The 17,824-nt window shown below is 35.8% G+C and overlaps 2 protein-coding genes across 5 annotated transcripts in view; one reads left to right on the forward strand and one right to left on the reverse strand.

Annotated features, from left to right (window-relative positions):
• Nucleotides 1-2,497: 2,497 nt before the first annotated feature.
• LOC133517176 (mitochondrial inner membrane protease subunit 1) lies at nucleotides 2,498-9,821 on the reverse strand. 3 transcript variants are annotated; one of them, XM_061850367.1, is made up of 2 exons: nucleotides 9,491-9,821; nucleotides 2,498-2,917 (listed from the first exon to the last, which is right to left on the reverse strand). In XM_061850367.1, exons 1-2 carry the CDS (start codon nucleotides 9,626-9,628, stop codon nucleotides 2,561-2,563), a joined length of 495 nt encoding a protein of 164 aa, XP_061706351.1. In that variant the 5' UTR covers nucleotides 9,629-9,821; the 3' UTR covers nucleotides 2,498-2,560. The 3 variants fall into 3 exon arrangements, with proteins under 3 accessions (XP_061706351.1, XP_061706353.1, XP_061706352.1); XM_061850369.1 differs by lacking the exon at nucleotides 9,491-9,821 and adding an exon at nucleotides 8,715-9,302; XM_061850368.1 differs by lacking the exon at nucleotides 9,491-9,821 and adding an exon at nucleotides 8,693-8,715.
• A 2,853-nt stretch (nucleotides 9,822-12,674) lies between these two features.
• LOC133517179 (proton-coupled zinc antiporter SLC30A1) overlaps nucleotides 12,675-17,824 on the forward strand; it is a 54,801-nt gene continuing 49,651 nt past the window's right edge. Inside the window, exons 1-2 of one of the 2 annotated variants that reach the window (XM_061850377.1) lie at nucleotides 12,675-13,620; nucleotides 15,371-15,552. In XM_061850377.1, coding sequence (XP_061706361.1) covers nucleotides 15,376-15,552 — 177 coding nt within the window. In that variant the 5' untranslated portion in view covers nucleotides 12,675-13,620; nucleotides 15,371-15,375. The remainder of the gene's footprint in view (nucleotides 13,621-15,370; nucleotides 15,553-17,824) is intronic. The other variant, XM_061850376.1, reaches the window with a different exon arrangement.

Genomic DNA, 17,824 nt, shown 5'->3' on the forward strand with positions numbered 1-17,824 from the left:
ATGTTACCTGAAAATAAATTATTTTTAATTTGATTTTAATCACAAATGTGATTTCCGACATCTCGACGCATTAACTCCAATTTATCACCAATTTTAGATTTATGGTGATATTTGAGCGCTCTAAATTAAAAAAATGCCCCCAAACGCGAATACTAGTGTCACAAATTGGTATTCTTGCGTCCGCACCTCCATTTTATCGGTAATATCGGTCATATAATCGGCGGTCGAAATCGGCAAGTCAAATAGGCGTTTACGGCCGCACCTGATTTGTTCAGACAATATCATCAAATTGGCGAGAAAAATTGTTTCCGCCTGGACTGGCCTTAAAATAACAAATCAGCTCAAAGATGCATGCGATGCGTTACATTGCGACATTTGATAGATCGATTAAATTAGTTGCACCTACATACCCGGCAGTTATCTAAAATCGCATGCAATTATTGGTGAGGTGAGTAGAGGTACTTATTGTTGGATCTGGCTCTACCAATGACCTTTTACTATAATCTTCCTTATCAACAACCGACAATGTGGCACATTTTACTTAAAAATGTCACCAACAAACGATATACCGTCTATAGTGAACGTCGTACGAGCCCAATTCAAAAAAAAAAACGCAAATCGATGTAGTTTAGTTAGCCATTTGGCACACGCATACTAGAGTAGAGGTCAAAACAAAACTGCAGACACGATATGGCTGATTTTTTGTACAATGTACCACAAATGATACGTGATATCCTCATATCTAACCCCAAGAAAGCAATTTTGAAAACAATTTAATTTATTTAGTATAAGAATACCCACCCTATCCAAGGTGGCCCTGACCTGGAATATGCCCGTAAAACGGAAACATTGTCGCCCTAAATTTACTTGGCGCCGTTCCGTGGAGCAAGAGTTGGGTGTATTGGGGATGGGGTGGGAGGAGGTTACCCAAGCTGCCCAGGACCGGAGTCAGTGGAAGAAAATGGTTCGAGCCCTACACCCCAGCAGGGGGTAACAGGATGAAAAGAAGAAGTAGTAGTATAAGAATTACGTCGAGTACACGTATAGAACGACATTCATAAAACGAAGCGATCAGCGAGAGAAAGGAGCACTTTTTTTTAATTAGGGGGAAAATGCATTCCGCGTACCATCCAGGTGCGGGGGGTGACCCGAGTGGTTATGTCAGTTATGTGGGACTCCCTTCTAGGCTAATGAGGCCCACGGTATACCCTCTAAAATCCCCCCTGTATGCCGCCTTGCCGCCCTATTGGTGGGGTTACAGGAACGCTTGCGTACAAATTGTGTCCCCTGGTATGCCGGCTAGTCCGGAGCAAGCATGTACTTGGCCAGGTGAGGCACCTCTTGTCTTGTGTCTTGTCTTGTTTTTTAATTATTCAATATTACAAATCAGAAATAGAAGAAGACATACGCCACCGAATTAATACTGCCTGGCGAAAATGGCGATCCCTGTCCAGTGTTGTGCGATAACAGAATGCCAGCCAGAATAGAACCAAGGGCAAAATATACAAAACAGCCGTGAGACCCCCCATGCTGTACGGTGCCGAATACTGGGCGTCCCTCAAAAAGTGTGAGCAACAACTGCACACGGCAGAAATGAAAATGCTGAGATGGGCCGGTGGAGTTACGCGCATGGACAGAATACTTACGTAACGAATATGTCAGAGAATCTTTCAAAGTAGCGCCACTAGTAGATAAATTGGGATAAGGCCAGGAAGAAGAGAAGATTCAATATTACAAAATGACACAGATCTACTGCGGGTGTAAATTCTTGTTTTGACCTCTAGTATGCGTGTGCCAAACGGCTAAACTATACATCGATTTGCGGTTTTTTTTTTTGCGTACACCTTCCACTACTACCGGGGTGAATAAGAAAGGCTGGGGTGAATAGGGACAAAACTTAAAATGTTATTTACAGTACATATGGGGCTACTTTATAGCACTAGTGCGAGAAGTAGCATATTATGTTACTGTGTCGAACATTTAAAGGGCCATATGTACTGTAAAACGTTGTACGATACATGTGCGAATAGGTAATTCGCAACTCGTGTCGATTTAAAACACTCCCTTCGGTCGTGTTTTAATTTATCGCCACTCGTTTTTCGCACTTGTATCGTAATGTACTATTACCTGACAATTTCTTAAAAAATAGTTACACAAATTATATCATTCGATTGAAAATAATAGTAGATTTTGTATAATAATATTCGTATTTTCTAAAATTTTCCAGGGAGGTTCTGGAAAAAAACACCAGTTATTTTTGCTATAAAATATGTATAAGACAAGTTATCAGTATCACACTGATTTGGTTTCCGGATGTTAGCCACATCAAATCATGTTTGGTCTCGTTTATTCCACTGCTGCAAATGTTAGGGTATTTTTAACATTTTCAAATACACAAGTAAGAATTTCCTAATGTAATGGAGTTTTTAGATACTGTGGCTAAAAATATTTACCTTAATAATCAAGTTGATTTACGGACTGCAGTAATAAATCCAACTTGGAGCATACTTGTCTACTATTTATTTACATATACATACATTTTGAGAAAAGTAAAACAAAATTAAACATCAGTCAAGGATGAGATTTTGTCTAAAGGCCAAACTCGGCATAGTACTCTGCTTCTGATCAAGCCCTGAGGCACAGGTCCATAGAGCCGAGAGTCAGATGAGTTGCTTGCATTATCTCCTTCTAACCATACATGCCCTCTTGGCACTACTTGGCTTCTTCTTGGAAATTGACCCCTCATTTTGTCTCCCGGAAGGCCTGTTACTCTTTTACAGATGTTCTGCCTAGGATTGTTAGGACTTTTTGCAATAACAATATCACCACGACGTAGCCTTTGAAACCTCGGAGTTATATGTTCTGTGAGTAAAATATTATTTGTTTCTAAAGTAGGCTCCATTGATGGGCCTGAACACTGCAACAATGCAAAAAGCAGTTACGAATGTTGTTTTTATTTGCCATATACCGAAATGACACTTCAATTAATTTACCACCCATAGGTATCACCAAATTGATAAGGTATCGATTGGTGCAATAGAAATCCCACATCTATCTGGGATAATAGTAGTTTATGTGACTGCTACATAATAAAAGGCATTAAAATACAAGAGTGTGGGTTTAGGAAACGAACGAAGTTCTTAAAAGGATCACACGAGTGTTAATGGCTAATTATGTACAGTTACATACACTATTTTATCTCCACACCTATTATAAACTTTCTATGATACATTCACTAACCCAAATTACAGCCAACTTTGGAGCATCGTTGCTCTCTTGGCGGAACTCGCGGATATGTGGTGGCGTCACCGAATTATTTTCGCTCATTTTACACGAAACTTTTGCTATAGTTACTTTGAAAACAACTTAACTTATTCATTTTATACTTTAAACTAATTAAAAGATAAACTGTACGTGAAATGGCGGTAAATGAAAACTTTTTTCAAGCATGTCACGCATTCGTACTTTTTTTTTAAATTCAGAGACAAACTAGAGTCGGGGGCCTATTTCCGTATCATTCGATACAAACTAATATGCGAGATATATCAAAATTGTGTATGAAATTGACATTTCATTTCGAACAAAAAGGCATCTCGACTGATATTCGAATAGAGGTCAAATCGAATTCCTTTTTTTTAGAGATATTCCAAATTTGAATGTCATAACGAAATCTATTTTGATGTAGTTATGAAGCAATTACAACATCATCACAGATAAGTGTTGTAACAAAACAGTTTATCGCAATGTTGGCCATTATTTACAGATTTTGAAGGCATCATGAAGAGTTTATGATATGTGTGTACTTAGATAAAAGTGAAAACAACATGTTTACATGAAAAGTATGGAACAAATCAAATTATTTTTATAATTCAATATTTTCTTGGTAAAATTACAATTTAATCATAAACCTACCCAGATATGGAAACAATACTTGACTATATGTTCAAAGCCTAGTGACACCTCTACCCTTTGCCCTCACACATTGTTGTCTTTGTGCCATCTTGGATGTCGCTTTTTGTGAGGGGCAAAGTTATGGAGGCAAGTCATGGTCTGCCAGAAATGAAATTGTATACCATTTTATCATCATATAATGATGATGATCATCATAATATTTCTTAATAATATACATGACATACATTTTATAGTGTATAAAGACTGAGACATTAAAATAGAGGTGGATTGTCAACGAAAATGTAGCCACAGTAAATTTACTGCCATTTTTCGACACATCATTAAAACTTTTAGAACACCATTTTACTTGGATCCTTATTCTTTCACTGATATGTGTTAAATATCAAAAAGTGGCACCATCATACCGGGCATCGGCTAAAGGTTGTGGCGCCATCGCTCGAAACGATGCCGCCATACCTTTGGCCTTTGATCTATTAGATGGCGCCACTTTCTGATATTTAACAAATGTAACACCTCTTTGAAGAAAGAAGAAACAAATTCAAATGGCGTTCTAAAAGTTTTAATCATGTGTCGAAATATGGCAGTAAATAAACTGTGGTTTTAAAATGTTCTTTGACCATCTCTGGAATTCGCTGCCCCAAAAGACGTCTTAACATTATTATGAGACGTAATCTTGCAGATATTGATCAACAAACAAGCGCTTATTACCGATTTAAGCAAAGTCTGCTGGAGGGATTTGTTAGATTCTGCAATTGATGACCAGAAGTTAGAGACTCTCAACAGCGTATTACTTGCAATTTTTGACAGGCATGCTCCTCTTAAACCCACACGTGTCAAACACTTTCCTGCCCCGTGGCTTACTTCAGACATTAGAGACCTAATGAAGAAAAGAAAAAGACCTCGTATAAGGCTAAGACACAATCCCTCGGAATATTATCATCGAGCTTACACATCGCCTCGTAACCATTGCAATAGGGTTTGCAGGTACGCTAGGCGCAAATACATACATCGATCTATTGACGAATGTCCCCCCACTAAGCTTTGGAGTTTTTTTAAATCACTTGGTGTTGGCAAGCCCAAACGCAATGCTATCAGGACTCTGGATCTGATCACTCTTAATCAATACTTCAGCGCCTCTCCTGTTTGCCTTGACCCGCGCATCAAGCAAAGTTCTTTATCCCTTTTAGCCAATTCTCCACTTTCAGATATTTCTCTCTTCGATCTTGACCCCATTACCTCGCAAGAAATTGTTTCAATTCTCAAGTCTATTAAAACTAAAGCCGTCAGTGATGATAATCTAAGCTTGGATATACTAACGCTCATGGCGGACTCAATAGCTCCTGTACTGTCGCATATAATAAATTTTTCTTTCTCCTCTGGTGTCTTCCCTTCATTTTGGATATATGCTCACATAATTCCACTTCACTCCACTCATTTTCCCAATATCGTCCTATTTCCATGCTTCCAGTCCTTTCCAAGATAATTGAACACTTTGCCAATAGACGTCTCTCTTCTCATCTCAATAGACACAACCTTCTTAATCCATTCCAATCCGGGTTCCGCCCCGGGCATAGCACCACCACTGCTCTTGTGAAAGTCACCGATGACATGCGCTTTAATATAGAAAATAAAAAATCACAGTTTTGGTTTTCTTAGACTTTAGCAGTGCATTCAACACAGTAGATTTTGACATTCTCCTAGCCTTTTTAAATCTTTTTAATATTTCACCCGCTTCATTGTCCCGGTTTCACAGCTACCTCTTTGGGATGCGTCAGAGGGTTCGAGTTGATGATAATCTTTCAGATTGGTGTGAACTTTTTGCTGGCGTCCCTCAGGGGGTATGCTCTCTCCATTGCTTTTCTCCATTTTTATAAATAACATTACGAGTATAAAGTCTTTTAAATCTTGTTACCATGATTACGCAGATGATCGGCAATTTTATTCAGCTGCCAACCTCGACTATTTCGATTCCCTCGTAAACCAAATTAACGCGCCAATTTTAGGCGCCTGCAGAACGTTTTTCCACTTGATACCAAAACCATGCTGGCTCGCTCTCTGTTACTGCCTTTACTAGACTACGGGGACGCTGTGAACCTTGACATGTCAGAAGAACTTCTGGACAAGTTAGAGTGTTTACAGAATGTGTGTATAAGATTAATTTTCGGCTTACGGAAGTACGATCATGAGTTTTTGACGGTAGTAAGACATTACTACCGTCAAAAACTCTATTGGCTTCCAATCCGCCGCCATAGAGATCTTCATACTCTTTCTCTTCTCTTTAATGTTCTCTTTACACCTTCTTCTCCTCTATAACTCTCTCAAAAATGTCAATGTCTGGCTGAAGGTAGTGGCCGCCGTCTGCGTTTTAGCGTGAATTTATCACTTGCCATCCCCCTTCACAAACCTCGTGGATCCTTCGCAGTGCGTTCAGTGAAGCTGTGGAATGAGCTGCGTGTTTCGCTCAGATAGGCGCATTCGGTTGCGTTGCTCAAGGGGAGGTTAAAGATGCTATGGTTGTCTGACTGATTAATTTGCCTTCATTTCTATTGGTTGCTCTATATTCTTCTACTTCTTTCCAATTTTTAGTGTATTTTCCTCATTCCTATTTGTTCTAAAACATGTTTATCCTATAAATTATGTATGTATGTATTTATATCCTTTATCTTTCTAGTACCTTGTTGTACATTTTGCTGCATTAGTGCCCCTCTTTTCACTCTCTCCTCTCATCTACTCAAAGGTTAACTGGAAGAGATCCCTCAAAGGGATAAATTCACCTTTGTATGTATTTTTGTACAGTAAAGAGTTTACTACTACTTACCTTTGTTGTAATTTATATTATTAATAAATATTACATTTCATGAAAGTGTCAAAATGCTTCTACATGTTGGCTTCAGCTCTGCGCTCGCCTCCCAAATGCTCAGAACAAAATTGTTCCATGATGGGTAAAGACAAAAAAAACCTACTAGTCTATACTAGGGTTTAAGGTTTAGGTATATGGAGAATTATATTGAAACCCCTGCAAGCTTCTGGCAGTTCTCTGGCATTATGGCAATCAAATGAAACTAATTTACAGAGTCACAGGTAGTTACAGAGTACAAGTTACTTATTATGATATGATCCCTGGCATAAAATGGTACAAAATGTGGAATAATTGTATACAATTTCATTTCCAGCAGACCATGATTAGTTTTGCCTGATCACCTTTAAAAATGGAATGCCTAAGTACTAAAACCAAGGCTGTATAATAGTATATTTCAAACTCGATGGGTAAGCTGACAGGTGTCATCTCAGTACAATTTTGCGAGTTTTGGCGTTTTTAGGTTATATACAGACCCCATACATTCGGTGCTGCTGACGTAAAAGTAACGTATTTTCAGGTACAGGTTGTTATTTTTAACACTACAAGTAATTGAAGTTACTGAATCGTTTTTTTTTTTATTTACTTAAACCTATTAATGCATCAAAAATGGCAGTATAAATAAAAATACATATTTTGCATATTCACCATGAATGCACCTTTGCATGAAGTGTTCATTGTCTACTTTTACCCGAGGTATGTTTGATGCAATCATACAATAGGGTTGTTTCCATCTACAAATCTTAGGGCAGAATTGTATCCTAATAAATTCATTTGGATTATAAGAACATATTAAACTACTTTTAGGGGACCTGTAATGACCATATTTTTGTAAATATTGAATTTAAAATATCTTTTGGCACACGTCACGTGACCAAACTCGAAACGTCATTGAAGAGTCTGATGACGTCACAACTCTCGGATTGACACTGTTGACAGTTAGGCGATAAACAACAAATGACAAATGTCAGTTGACAGTTCGTATCTTCTACGTGTGTATGAAGTTATGTGTCAAACCGTAAGCTGTGACGTCACACAATTTTCAAAGAGCGTTTTGGGCGCGAAAACATCTGTCAAAATATATTTTGTTAATTTAACATATTTAAAGCCGTTTTTAGTATAAAAGTTGAATTTTAGGGCAACTTTTAGTGAATATAGAACGTAATACAAGCGTTTCAAAAAATTGGAAACAACCCTATTGGCAAGATCCAAGTTAAAACCCTCATGTGTTTTCTTTTGTCTTTCGTTTTCTATATACTTAGTCGTTCCTATATGTTTTGTGATATTGCTGATTTTCAGGGTTAAATTCTGATGACAGCTAGAGCCGTCTTAAGCAATGCATGTTGCCGCCATTTACAATTAAAAACAGATATTTGTTACAAAATTTCTGTAAAGATGACATAGTGATAGTTATGATTATCTATTTCAATGGTACCAAACATAAATACAATATAATACAATACAAATACTCTTTATTGCACATCTCAATACAGCAACAATACAAATAATCACAATTCCAAAAATAACTTTTTCAATTTTTATATGACTTTATAATTAATGTACTATGTAGGTGAAAGACAATCAGTCAAAGTTAATCACAGACATTTTATAATTATATTATCGTTGCTCATTTTGAATATCGATAATGGTTCACTAAAGAGGTTGATATGTAGGATGTAGGTAATAAATGATTACAAATAAAGTCAATTGAATCAGCCAATATGCAGCGTGGCATCGATTTTGTGTCAACGGCATCAAATATATGGGGTCTGGTTATAAATTATATGGAGATGGCACCTGTCAGCCTATCGATTTAAAAATAGCTAAGTAGTTGAAAAAACCTGTTTTCTCAAATATACTCAGAAATGTATGCATTAATGTCACGAAATGAAGACATGAAGTTGCTCATTTATGGCTCCTTACATTACTTGACGGAGTTACATACATTATTGTCCACTGCTCTAACTTTTTAAATTTACTCACTAAGATTAGCCCGACACAGGAAATATTACATACAGCCAACAACCTCTCTCTCTGTAAGCATACTTGTGAGATTAAAAAAAAAATCTATGGTACTATAGTTATAAGCGGTTAAACATGGTGCTTGAATAGCTTTTTCAAGTGTCAAGTTTAAAAATAAAACTATTTACATTTTTATTTATTCTCATTCTATCCAATTGTTATATCACCAAAAATAAAAATGACATCAAGTGATGAGAGTGATAGGGAAATTATGGACTGTACTCCGTCTAATTTAAGATAGGAAGCCTACTTAGCTATGCGTAATATGCAGCAGTGGGACATGTATAGGCTGCATTATTATTTTATTATTAAATTGATGGTTCCTTCTAATTAACTGTTCGTAGTTTTAGTATTGAAATTTGCATTATATTGTATATACCTGTCTATTATGTTTGATGCGTTGTATGTCCTAAAGTGTGAAGTGTACATATGCATACTACTGTGTAGTTAGACATGACTGTGTTACCTAATAACAATAGTATAAGAGCCATTGTACCATGTTTAATGCAAATAATAATAAATAAATAATAATAAAATATCTTTATTTCGAAGATCAGGCTTCATAGTTAAAACTAAACAAACAAACTTAAAATAAAGGTTAGTGTTATCGGCACATTTAACATTGCTTAATAATTCTCACTCAATCAATCAAATAAATGAAATAAAATTATAATAATAATAGGTATAATTTGAACTTACCATCACAAAGTCTCCTATATATTCAAACGTGCAGTGTGTAATACAAGCGTATTGGAAAACATAGCCTATAAAACCACAAGTTTTGCCAATAAATTTAAAGAATGGCATTGTTTTGTAGGGACTACCAGTAACTTTCATAACCTGCACATTATGAGCTGATACCTATTTCAGACATATTATTTATCAAATTTATAAAATAAGAATATTTAATATAATATAAGTCTAATGAGTTAAGTAACACTGGACAATCAGTATTTCTTTTATAAGACAATTATTAAATATTCTACACATACATTTAAATGGAATTCAATTGTCAAACAGTCATCATAGACAATCAAATTGACACTTGCCTTCCGCGAAGATAGGCCTCTACAGACTTTTGCAGATGAGCGATAGAGTCAAAATAACCTAAGTTGGCAGCGATTTTGAATTGATAGCCGAGTCTGTGCAAGTGTTAAGTAAAGTAGACTTTATAATTTCATCGAAGTTTGACGTTTAAAATAACACAAATGTCTCCACCTATGGGTTAGAAAGAAAAAACGGCACGCTTGCGGGAATAAGCACTTTCCGTGCCTATGTCAAAACTTCAAAGAGCCAAAATTCCTATTTTCTGTACTTGTATCGTTAATAACTATTTTAGATGACTCGTAGTGAAAGAATTGTACACAATAGTGACTCAGCAAGCTTTGTTGCCTAAACACGGTACTCGACTGAAAAGTTCTCTATTATATCTCGATTGTATACAATACTATTTAACTAGTGTTTATGGATTAGAATAAAAAGACAGATTTTTTTATACGTTTGTATAAATCGTTTAAAATCGTTCAAGTATGATTACAAATGTATGAAATGTATATCGGTATGCCTTTAACGACAATGCCACAGCAACGTGCACAACTTGTTAATATAGCCGGTCAAACCACTTTGTCAGTAGAAAATGGTGCGAAATTATTACTTTTATGGGAGGATAACCCATCGCGTTCATGGTACGATTCATGTTTACAATCCGTCGTTATGGACCGATCGAAACGACAGATCGGTAGTAATATATGTAAAGGGCTTCACTCAAGGTTCACTCATGGTACAGTCAGCGTCAAATAGTTCGGTACACCTGGTATATGGTGTACCGAACTATTTGGGCACTTTGACTGCTACGAAGTATTTGACGCTGACTGTACGATTCATAGCTTCGTGATCGAAGCTATCTGACGAGAATCGTGACGATCGACCGGTCGTTTCGAAAATGCCAGTCAACACTCGTTACGATCGATGCGCGATCGAGGGATTCAATGTGTGCGGAGCCTGCGTCAAGAATGAGACAAAAATTAAATCTTTGATCGCAAAGACACACACAGGCATACATTGTCGATTCATCGTTACGATATTCATGAAAGCACGGATTTTCGTTGTGATTTCCGATGTCGTCTTCGATTAAGTAAATTGTTAACGATATTAACATGCACTATCAATCCGTCGTTTTTATCGGCTGTAACGACCATGAATCTGGTATTTAGTATGGATTGGGCATGAGTGGTGGGGGGAAATGACAGAACGGTATAGTCTGTAGGAGTAGCAGGGAAACCGTTGTTATTTTTTGCCCTTGTCACATTTTCCTTTTTTTTCCCCACCGTACATTTTAATATGCTATATGGCGATCAACAAAGAATCGGACCAAGTTACGTAGGTTGTTTTGGTATGTTTTAAGGAATGTTAAAACGTGTTTTTAATTTTGTCGCATTGTGTATGTTCTGTCCCTTATGGGTGCACGCGGTATGGCACATCTATACGATCCTACCATCTATGGTAACGACGGATTAAGGCTTTTTGGGTTCACCGATTTGATTTATGTTTTATCCTTGACGCAGGCGCCGCACGCGCTGCATCCCCACAGACCTAGAGAATAAGCCCCCATGTGCATCCCTCGGTCGCGCACCGATCGTTAAGCGCCAATTACATCCACACTTCCCGATAACGCCCCTGAAATCAATTCCGATTTCGGGCCTGATATTTTTTTCCGTTTCACGGAATATCAGCACATCAGGACTATAGCCCGAGCCCTCCCGCGCAACATGAGAGGAGGCCTGTGCCCAGCAGTGGGACGTAAATAGGCTGAATTATTATTCTTTTAAAAACCTACTTTGTCTCTAATTACCAAAAATGTTCAATGTTTGATAATTTTGCATATGAACCATTTTTTTACATTTCAAATATTGTAAACGATGTGCTGATATTTAGTGAAACAGAAAAATATTCTTTCTCGGGCTCGAAATCGGGTCAGATATTAAGCCTGATGAAGTGTGGATGTAATTGGCACTTAACGACCAATTGCTCCATGTATGAATAGCAATTTTGAAGCGACTGATTGTCACGATGTCGTCATATTGATTGAAGCGATTAATCGTACTATAAATGAAATTACATTTAAATATGCCGTTGTTTCTACCGACGGATATGGCTTGCCAGACTATACTTAGTACATAAAAACAAGGCTCCTGCGTTGTCTGTTCTCAGTACAAAATTTAATACTCGTCGTAGCCACCTAGGTGGTGAGCAAGCTGGTATGTGTGCGTCTTAGGGATGTGAACTTGTCGATTTTAGTCATGTTATACATCGATAATCTCTACACAACGGAACGGAATAGTTATTAATTGAAGCTTCGATATCTTCCCTAAAAAATAACATCATATATAGAAATGTTAATGCATAATTAATACTTTATGATATAATAAAATGACTCCATTATTGCGGATAATATATTTTAGTTCGTTTTGGTCAGTGTACCATGGATTTCCGCCGTTGATTATTGTAATATTGAACTCACACAATCATGCTGGTTGATAAGAATATATAAAGTTGTGTTGTAAAGGTTATCTGTTCATTTTAGGTAGTTTAATTCGTTTCAAGTAAAATTTAAATTGTAAAAATGCCGATAGTTTATCGACATGGCCCACAGCATTTTATTTATTTTATTTTATTGGTATTCAGGACAACAACAGCAGTAGATATACAATTTACATAGGTATTTTTACATAGTATTAGGTCAATAACAGTTATCCGTTAGTTGCAAAATAATATACAAATATATTATTAGTAAAACAAAGTAAGTAATATTTAAAGTGAAACTGTGCAAGCCCACAGTAACAGTAACAGTACGTGATAATCAACAGGAAAATTGAAGTTAGAGGTAGGTACACATGCTTGCATAAAGTTGATATGCATTAACGTTAATAATTGTTTTAATTTATTTATATTGCACTATTTAGCGCTCATGCAAAGTAACAGTTTTACTTACTATATTTTATATAATCTGCTTGGTTAGGGTTGGTTAGGGACCATCCCTTGCATAAGATACCAAAATATGTATTTGGTTACTTATTGTTAATTGTACATGAAATGTGGCTGTGTGTGACCGCTGGCTTAGACTCCATCTTTAGGATTATTATATCTATGATAAAAACCAAATGACTACGATGAGAGTTGACTTGGATTACATATTACATCTAATAAATTTCCTACAACAAATTGTCATAGCTGTAGAGCCCTTCCAAGAGACAGTATTGGCTGTTGAATTAGTTTCCTGAGTCCGTTCGATAAAAATGAAATAAAGTTTAAACCTCTATGGTTTACTTAGACAGCTCGCAACACCAACAGCTCGGCTCGACTCGAGAGAGCTCGAGATCCAAAATCATTTATTATTTTGTTGAAATCTGACTTGCGCTCGTCATTCGGTGATTTTAGGCGGCTGAGAAATTATTAAAGTGAAAAGTCTTCGGCGGCTTAAAGCTTAATATCGAACAATTTATTTATTTAAAACAATTGTATCTTAGGCGAGTGGCTTTACTTTCACAGCACAATCTAAGTTTCTTGTTTTAAATTTGTCGTTTTAAAGGTATTTCATTGTAACGTGAAAGATTTTAGTCTATTCTGTTTTATTATTTCTTAAACATAAGTGATTCGGTTTGTGCTTGTTCTGTTGAATCGATATTGTATCAGTGCAATAACCCTAATTGTTCTGAAATGAGTGTGCGTATTCTGTTTTCCTTATGAGAATGACACATTTGCTTTTATTATAATGGGTTTAATTATCTGATAAAGTTTAGAGGGTTTATTTAGTTACTTTAAATCAATTGGTAAGTATGATTCAGTTTTCTATATATGTCAATATTTATTGTTTTTATGAGATATCATCACTTGTTCATATTATGTGTTTATGTCTTTTATCAGTTTATGTATATTATCATTCAATACAAAATATCAATGTCACATCTTGGCCTGAGTGTCAGTCCCTTAAAATTTAATACATACATGTTCTTCATGGCTCATTGAATTAGTTATGCTCTGATGCATGAATAAAGCAAGCCTTTTCTCTGCACAAGTCCTCTTAAAAATCAACAGACATATTGTTATTTAAAGTCAGTTCAGTTGTTATAAAGTTTTTTATAAACAAATTGTTTCACACATACTTGCACATTCAACATGTGTTCATGGCAGAAACCTATACTAATGGCATTTTATCGTCCTTAAAAAGTTTAAAGTTTAATTTTTTCTAATTATTATCAGTATTTACATATTGCAAGTCCTTTTGTAAGTATAAAAATTTGATGTACATAAATCTTGTACAAAACTATACATATTTGGAAGCAATATAAATAATACTGACATAATCTAGATTATTTCCATTACTGATTATGTTCTATCTTAACACATTCACTGCCGGGAACCCACCTGGTGGGCGCTCGCGAACTTTGATCAGATGCCGGACAACCCGCTGGGCGGGTTGTTTTGTACGCAGCTATAGACCACCGGTTTCTGGGGTAGTGCACCGTTTTTTGTCTAGCAGTGAATGTGTTAATCCTTAATATTCCAATAACATTTTATTACTTAATAATTTCTCAAAGGGTTAAATTTGCCTTTGTACTTACCATTTCATAATAAGTGTAAGTTAATTTTAGCATGTTTTTTTTGAAATAAAGAGTTTACTACTACTACTAATAATTGCATATTTTTATACATAATACCTACCCCAGAAACAATCACCAAACTTACATATTGATGATACAGGGCAGGGCTCATAAAAATAAATGGTGGACCAAGGTCGACCTATACATTACATTTGCTTATGTAATAAACTCAAGTAGAAACAGACCACAATTGTCATTTTATTTTAAAAAGTGGACCCCTAAAGAAACTAATTGGTGATCCCTGATATAGGGTTTGGGGTCAAGTAAAAGTACTTTAAAATGCTGCTGTATAGGTGTGCAGAATTTTCACAATAGCCAGTTTCTACTGCTTGATGTCAGACATATTTTTCAACTATTATTTATTTATTTTTAATGATTAATCTTCCTAATAACATACTTTTCTAACATAAACTTTGCAAAACAGTTTTACTGTATGAAAGGTTAAATCTAAATAGTAATAACATATGGTGCTACTTTCCCACACTAGTGCAGAAATAAGCACTTTCCATTCCTATACCAAAAATTTCAAGGGCCATATTTACTGTAAAACATTGTACAATACATATGCAAAGAGGTAATTCACAACTAGTGTTGATTTTAAACACTACCTTTGCATGTGTTTTAATTTGTCATCACTTGATGCCAATTTCCTAATTTCCACATTTGTATTCTAAATTATTATTTACATGATGATTGATGGACTAAAGAAACTAACCCTACTACTGCACTGTTGGTGCTAAAATTCTTGTCAACAAATTATAGGGTATGTGAGATAAGTATCACAAATCACCTTTTCCAACTATGTATTTAATGGTTGACATATGAAGATTTTATTTTAGAAATTTAATTAGCTATGTTGGTTTGGAACATTCTTGCATTGAATGTGGCACCAATTTTTATACAATATTTTTGTACTCAGCAACAATGGGCAAGTTCTCTGGTAAGAAATGCCGGCTGCTCTCCATGCTGTGGCTGACATGCAGCTTTTTCTTTGTGGAGCTGATTGTCGGCTACGTCACCAATTCCATGGCACTAGTGGCAGACTCGTTTCACATGCTGAGCGACGTCGCTGCGCTTGTCATCGCTTTCTTGTCTGTTAAAGTGAGTACAGATGATATTACTTCTACAACAATTATTGTTTCTTGTGGTTGTGCAGTTTCGAAATATGTTTTTTATTATATAGTCTATCTCTGCATACATACGTAAATTGTAAGATCTCTATGGTTTGTTCTGAATTCAACTTTAGTTACGAATATGAGTTAATTCTTTCCACCAAATATCAATCTTGTACCTTTAAACGAGCAATTCTTGTATATAGGTATATACCTATTATATTTATATATCAAAGGTATTACCATATAAATAAGTATGTGTCACCGTTTGATGCTTACTGTATCTACTAGTAAGGACGCTAAGCATGATGAAATACGTACATTGACCCGCTCGTTCCTATCTTTATCGCACGCGCGTAATTATATTGCTGTTCCGCCCGTGATGCCGGCGGTCAATTACCAACACAGCGAGCGTGACAGCAATTTATAATTATGCGCGTGCGATAGAAATAGGACCAGGATATTTCAATGTACGATATTCTTCGTGCTTAGCATCCTCACTTTACTATTATTTTTGTCATTAGATTAGACTTCACAATAATCCCGCGAGTATGGTAGAAAGGTATACATACCTTTTATATTATATTATCGTAGATTTTTGTGCAACATAACGAAAACGATTAACTTTAGCAAATTGTCTCAACTTATATCGTATTTACTGAATTTGGTAAACCGTAAATATTTATAGTTTTGATTTGACGTAATACTCGTAAATTAATACGTTAAGTAACTTATTTATATAGACTTGTTCGTAACATAACATATTTAGATTATTTTGCTTGGCGTACAAAAATGGACGGAAGTAAACAAATAAATTATACCGGTTTCTGTGAAACTGGTTATGATAAATCTACGGTATTCATAGTAAGCTTATATCCTCGTAAGGCCCAAGGTCCTACCTATAGGACTTATTCAGTTCGATGAAATTTAAATCATATTCAATTAGGACAGAGTTGCATTTGTTTTGTTTCGTGCAATTTTCAAACAAAATAAAATCTACTCTATTCCGTGCACTATACGTTCAAATTCCAGTGGCAAATTTTGGATTTTTCATTTCTATGGCTGGGCCTTAAGAGGACATTCTGGCTTCGCAGCAGCGAACATCGGAAATCGAAGTTTCGCTATCTTCCTCTCCACCGCTCGAATACATAGAGACAGACAACGAAATTTCAATTTCGATGTTCGCGTTAGGTCCTCAGTTTTCTCGATAAAGTGGTGCCGGCTAAAAACTGAAGAAACTGTAGTAGAAAATCGTATAAGGCTTAAGGTATTTAGAATGTTTAAATTTAAATTGAAATGTATTTATTTGTCAGAATATGGTACATTGATTTGATCTTAAATTAGAATTAGTGCTTTCATACGAGTATTCTACCGTGAAGCCGGTGTACAAATATTTTTACTTATATCTAGTTCTTACATCTATATCTTTAGTTTACACGAAATACCTACGAAATCAAAACTAGGAACAAACAAACAAATAAACTATAAAACATCAATATGGTCCAAAAACTCGATTACACTATAAAAACAATGCTTGAGTAGGTAATAATCTAAATACTTTTTGAATAATGTTGTTGGTTTGTTTTTTATATCATCAGGTTATTTATTATAAACTTTTATTGCTATAAAGTAAACATTTTTTTGGAATAATACTAAGTTGGATTTAGGCAAAGTTAACTTCTGTTTCCATCTAGAATTTGAACCATAGGCCTCCTCTCTGGTTTTAAAGAAATGAGGGTACTCTTTTACAAATAGACACTACTCCTTAATATATATACATGACAATAGTAATATTCTTAATTTGCTAAACAAGGGCTTACATGGCTTTTTGGCACGGTTGGCATGGTGTTTAGCACGGTTTAATCGACATTGGCTGATCATTGTCAATTTTAACTCTTCAATTTTACTAGAAATGGTTTCTTAGCTCCCGCTCCGCTCCGCTCAGTTATCGTCGTGTTATCGTCTATATAGCGTAGCGGCCGTCTCTCTGTGAATTCCCGGTTCTGGCGTAGGTACATAATTATACAACATCAGCGATGTTATTACTTGAATCATCAACAGTTGCCTACCCAACAAACGACCGACAATTCTCGAGTTTCTTACTACAGCTTCCTAAACGACCTTTGGGTCCGCTAGTCCACCTTACGCCCAAGAACCAGCGCGAGCACAATTTTTTACGGTAGTCGACTGCCACAGGTAGGTAACTGATTTTCCAACCCAGAGGAGAAATTAGGGCTTATTAAGATTAAACTGGTTACCTC

Source organism: Cydia pomonella, chromosome 4 (genome assembly GCF_033807575.1).
Source record: "Cydia pomonella isolate Wapato2018A chromosome 4, ilCydPomo1, whole genome shotgun sequence".
In the NCBI taxonomy this organism is placed as follows: domain Eukaryota; kingdom Metazoa; phylum Arthropoda; class Insecta; order Lepidoptera; family Tortricidae; genus Cydia; species Cydia pomonella.

Coding starts and splice junctions, on each gene's coding strand:
- LOC133517176 (XM_061850367.1), bottom strand. CDS start 9,628: ATGAAAGTTACTGGTAGTCCCTACAAAACAATGCCATTCTTTAAATTT. Junction 2,918..9,490: donor ATATAGGAGACTTTGTGATG/GTAAGTTCAAAT, acceptor GCATTGTTGCAG/TGTTCAGGCCCATCAATGGA.